This window comes from Galeopterus variegatus, unplaced genomic scaffold (assembly GCF_000696425.1).
Source record: "Galeopterus variegatus unplaced genomic scaffold, G_variegatus-3.0.2 Scaffold6976, whole genome shotgun sequence".
Taxonomy (NCBI): Eukaryota; Metazoa; Chordata; class Mammalia; order Dermoptera; family Cynocephalidae; genus Galeopterus; species Galeopterus variegatus.
In genome coordinates, this window is record NW_007733087.1 from 85,622 (window position 1) to 91,289 (window position 5,668).

At 44.6% G+C, this 5,668-nt stretch overlaps 1 protein-coding gene across 2 annotated transcripts in view; it reads right to left on the minus strand.

Moving 5' to 3' along the window:
* CDK20 (cyclin-dependent kinase 20) overlaps positions 1 to 151 on the minus strand; it is a 6,659-nt gene extending 6,508 nt beyond the window's left edge. For both annotated transcript variants that reach the window (XM_008591508.1, XM_008591507.1), the window contains exon 1: positions 26 to 151. In XM_008591508.1, the coding sequence (XP_008589730.1) occupies positions 26 to 100 (75 nt within the window). In that variant the 5' untranslated portion in view covers positions 101 to 151. The remainder of the gene's footprint in view (positions 1 to 25) is intronic.
* Between the last annotated feature and the right edge of the window lie 5,517 nt (positions 152 to 5,668).

Genomic DNA, 5,668 nt, shown 5'->3' on the forward strand with positions numbered 1-5,668 from the left:
CTGACCCTAACAAGTATCGCGTCACCTCCACGTGCTTGGCCTTGAAGACGACGCCGTGGGCGCCCTCCCCGAGGCGGCCCAGGACGCAGTACTGCTCCATCGCGACAGCCTCGGGCCGCGCCGCAGCTTCCCAACCCCGCCCCGGCTCCGCCCCGGCGCGGCCGCCCCAGCGCGGACGCCGTTGCCCAGCAACCCCTGCGAGCCCCGCGCACGCGCACGCCCTCAGGGGCGGGGCTCCGACTTTCCGCGTTGACCTGCAACCGGCTCCCAGTGTCCGCTGCGGCGGCCGCGCTCGAGGAGCTGCGCCTGCGTGGAGGGGCCACGGTGCGCTCCAACTGCGGGTCTCCGTGGAGTCGTCTGCCAATCAGTGACATAAAAACAGTGGGACGGGGCTCAGACCCCCCACTCCTAAGTGTATGGAACTGCCATTTCCATGTTTGCCACAGGGAAGGTGACAAACGCAGCACGTCGGGGCCCCTCGCATTGTTCTCGCGGTGCCTGGACTGCAAGTGAGGGGGAAATGTGATGATGCAGGGAACATAAATGTGTGTCGCCTCTGCGTCTCCTACTTTCCGAACGCTGCAAAAGCTGGAGGAAAACGTCTCCAGTATTCTGCGTCTTCAGTGTTTGAAAACGATTATCCCCCATAAGGCTAGCCGCTCCCCCTCCGAAGATGAAAGGAAAAAGACTTGTATCCAATTCAGCGAGGACGTAGCTCATGTCACTGAAAATGAGTGAAGTCGTAATGTACATGTCATTGCTTCACTTATAAAACTCGTCACCATAAAGTTACCAGACAGCATTTACGTTGTGGCCACACTCATTTGTCACTGATGTGAGCAACTTTGCAAACTTAAATGAGTAGCTTTCTTTCATAGTCTGATGTGAAATCACGATTAACTTGGAAGTGTGGGTTGACTGTGGATGCGAGAGTTTGGCAGAAATCAACAAAAGCATTACATGAGAATCATTTGCCTATATGGAATTTACAATAAAGAGGAATACATACGTTATTATTGTATGTCAATTAAATTGTATGCTACACACGTATTGTATTAGTAAAATTTATCTCACAGATGTATGTGTGTATACTTATAGGTTGGTTGGGGGGTCAGTGTGTATATTTGAGGATGAGAGAAAGTTTTGTTTTTGATTTTGGGGGTGTGAGAGTCAGGGTCGTCAGGCGTATCTGAAAATGTGATATACTTGTGTGTGGGCTTCTTGGGGAATATAGGAGCTCGGGAGTTACTGTAGCTCGAATGTCCCCCTAAGCTCGTGTTAGAACTTAACCCCCAGTATTGTGGTGGAAGATGCAGGCCTTTATTATTTTTTTTTAATTTTTATTGAATCATAATTGACTATACATATTTTGGGGGTTCAATGTTGACATATGTTGATCAAATCAATATTACTAGTATGTATATTGTTACAAATTGAACTTATTCTTTGTGCAGGTACGCCTTTAAGAGGTGATTGGATGGGAAGGACTGTGTCCTGTGAACGGATTGATCCATTCATGCAGTAATGGGTTAATGATTTAATGGGTTTTCTAGGGCGTGGTTCTGACGGCTTCATAAGGAGAGCAAGTGAGGCGGTTAGCTGTCCTGCTCTTGCCCTTCTCAGCGTGTTATACCCTGGTCGCTGTGGGTCCCTAGAGAGTGTTCCCATCCAGAAGAAGGCCCTCACCCAATGCACCCTCTGGACTGTGGACTTCCTAGCTTCCGTAAAGCATAAGAAATAAATTTTGTTTCCTTAAATGACCCAGTTTCAGATATTCTGTTGTAAGCAACAGAAACAGACTAGTACAGGATGTGTGACTGGTTTGTTGTATGTCTTTATTTGGGAATCCGTTTAGAATGTGTTTTTATGAATTTATAATTTGGGAGTTGCTATGTATTTCATTGGTTGGTGAGAATTTCTGATATGTGTATTCACACGTGGGTCGGCTGTGTCTGTGTGGATATTTGGGCTTAAGGGAAGGTCCTGCCTTTTTGCTAGAGTGGATAGGGTTGAGTGTATGTGGAGGGTGTGAGATGTAATGCATCTATACTCAAAGAGTTTAGGTGTTTGTTATTTGGGTTTTGGAGGAATATTTTACCTGTGTTTTTTTTTCTGAATGTTGAGGATTTGTGTGTCTGATGGTGGGTGTGGAAGGGTTATCTGCTTGTGCATATGGGCAGTGTTAGGGAAAGTGCTCGTGTACGTTTCTTTGGATGTGCAATCGGTTTTATAGATTTGGGGGATGTAGGAAAACCATTTGTGTACTCAGGGTGTGCTGCATGGTCATGTGTGTTTGTTGTTTTGTAACCTTCAGGAAATGTGTATGAGTGTTTCAGTGGGTGAGGACAGACCTATGATTATTTGGAGGAAGTGGTAGGATGAATATGTTCAGTTGTGGGGTAGGAAGTGAGAAGTATTTGGGGGCTGTGAGACTGTAAATTAGTGCACCCATTATGGAAAACAGTATGGAGATTCCTCAAACTACAGATAGAACTACCATATGATCCAGAATCCCACTGCTGGGCGTACACCCTAAGGAATGGAAGTCATCACGTCGAAGGGACACCTGCACTCCTTTGTTTATTGCAGCTCTATTTACAGCAGCCAAGAGTTGGAACCAACTTAAATGTCCATCAAAGTACTACTGGATAAGGAAAATGTGGTATATATACACAATGGAATACTACTCTGCCATAAAGAAGAATGAAATTCCGCTATTTGCAGCAACATGGATGAACTTAGAGAAAATTATGTTAAGTGAAATAACCAGGCACAGAAGGAAAAATACCGCATGTCTTCACTCACAAGTTAGAGCTAAAAATAAATAAACAAATAAACACTAAAAGAAAAAGAGATGGATGGGACAATCAGAATAATTTGTTGAACTTTCAAAAGGAGAGAACAGAACTGAGGCCACCAGAGATGGGAAAGGGGAAGGAGGTTTGGGATAAATTGGTAAAGGGCCACAAAAAACGATTACATTATGTAATGATAAATATAGTCATTACCCCGACTTGAGGATTGTGTACTGCACACAGGTATTGATTCCCGTAGCTTTGTAGTGTAGTTCGAAGTCAGGCAGTGTCATGCCTTCGGCTTTATTTTTGTTGCTCAGGATTGCTCTGGCTATTTCGGATCTTTTGTTGTTCCGTGTGAATGTTAGAATTGTTTTTTCTATTTCTGTGAAGAATGTCATTGGTATTTTGATGGGGATTGCACCCTGTAGACACTTTGGGTGGTATGGACATTTTCACAATGTTCATTATTCCAATCCAAGAGCATAGGATGTCTTTCCACCTTTTTGTGTCTTCTTTAATTTCTTTCAGTAGTGCACACAGGTATTGATATTCAAAGCTGTACCCCACATGTATGTACAACCAATTATGTTTCAATTAAAAATAAATAAATAAGAATATAATAACAATACATCTACAGTATTTGTAAGTTTTGAATTTAATATATAATTACCAACTGCTTAAAGTTGTTTTGTTCAAAAAATAAAAATAAAAATAAAAAAGTAAAAGAGGTCTCGGGTCCTTACTCCTGAAAAGCAGAATAACTCTCGATTGCTCTGAGCTGGTAGAGGTACTGGGTTCCCTGGATATGAGAATTGATTCCTTGATCATTTATAGCAGACTCAGGAATAAGAAAACACTTTTGAGAATGCGATCCAGCAAGAAGGCAAAATATAGAACAGGAAATTGTGCTCTGTTTATGCACATTTATGCTATGTTATGTCTGACTTCCCAGAGTCAGATAGAGATGAAAGAGCTGGAAGGGAACCGGCATTGATTGGGTGTCAACTCTGTGCCTGGTACTGTGAGGCACTTTACACATGTGTGTGCCATCCTTGGACAGCCCTACCAGGAAGCATCCTCCCCACCTGTTTGCACCTGCAGACCTGGCGCTCAGACACGTGGATAGCACACTTGGCTGGTTCCCAGCCTGTCCAGCAGCAAGGATCAGGCCTGCCCTGCCTCTACCCAAATGTGTCCGAGACACACAACGTGACAGCACCACAGGTCAGAATGCAGCGCTAGGACCCTTTGCTCAGATGTTGGGCGCCCACCCAGAGCCTGTTGCTGTTTCCCTGTGATTCTGTTTGCCTTTCCCAGCACATGCGTCCAACCGGAGAAGCCTGGAGGGAGACAGTCCATCTTACTTTCATCCGAGTCCTGGTTCCCAGGCACCTCTGAGATCCCTGCTTCATGTTCTGATCTCAATCTCTGCGTGGGAATATTTCTATAGAACTTGCAGGGAAATGCTGACCTGCAATTACAGAAACCAAGAATGGGAATGTTTCTATTAATATTGGCCTCCAATAAACCACCTACTCTTTCAGACAAGCATGATTTGGCAAGGGACGAGGTGGGCTGGACACAGCATCTGTGGCTTCTTCCCACACGGTGTCTCCTGCTCCTGCCGTGACAGAAGTCCTGCTTTCACAGGAGCTGCTCAGTCCTCACGCTCCAGAGAGCTGCGGAAGCTCCTCTGTGTCTCTTGCCCTAGTTCTTTGCAGTCTCCATCCAGCTTTATTCTCCATCAACATCACAGGGTCTCTGGTAGTCCAGCTCGGTTTCCAAACCAGCAGTTCAGAAAAGTGTTTACTGAAGAAGAAAAGTGAATTAGGAAACAGCTGTGAGAAGGGCAAGGGCGCGGTCCCCTGGGGCTCACACTTGGCCATCTGTATCTCCTATTAGGGCTAATCTCTTTAGTTCTCAGAGAAGCAGCCCATTAACTCAAAAAGCTTGGAAATGATGGAAACCATCTTCTTATTATGCAGTGTTGTTTCAGGACATGGGGGGCTTTGGACCAACAACTTTTGAGAGCTGTCCGAGCCCAGAGGCGTGGATGCTGGGAGCTCAGTCTTCTTGTCCAGACCCAGGCAGGGTCTATACAGAGCCAGCTTAGTCCAGGGTACTTGTCCTGACCAGCAGATGGCTGGATTTAGATTTTTTTTTTTAGATGTAGTTTATAATTTCGATGTGATTCCTGTCTGAGGGCTGGGTCCAGTTTTCTTGCAACAAAGTTTCCTCTGAACTAGGTCTCCTGGAGAAGGTTAATTTCAAGGATGATTCTGGAGATGCATGGTGGTAATTTGCACAATGGGAATGTACTTTTCCCCCCACGTGTATCATTTATTAGCTTTAACCTTATAAATTGCATATTAATGAGCACACTTTAAATGATAGTATGGTTCATAAACTATTACTGTAAAACTGAACTTCATCATTTGTTTTCAGTTTGTTAAGGGTGAATGTACTAATACCACTGAACTGTACACTTAAAAATGGTCAAGATTGTAAATGTTAGTTATGTCATGGGAATCATGCCATGATTTCTACAAAAGGGGGTGTGTTGCTTTGCCTCCCACAGATTTGTCACCCCTTTTTCCCTGGGTGATGGAGCTGCCAAAGATTACTCAAAGCCCATCTCTTTTGAGCAGTGAGAAGCCCCAGAAAGGGGTTACTATCCCAGGACCCTCAAGTGCAAGGCATCCTTCCATTTGGGAAATTAACCACGAATTGGGGTTCTCTTCCTGCATTTATTCTCCAGACCAGCAAGTTACAGAAAGAGACATAGGTGGGGTTTTGCTAAGTACAATTTAACAAGTTTTTTTTTTTGTCTTTTTTTTTTTTTTTTCCGTGTCCGGCAACGGATCGCAACC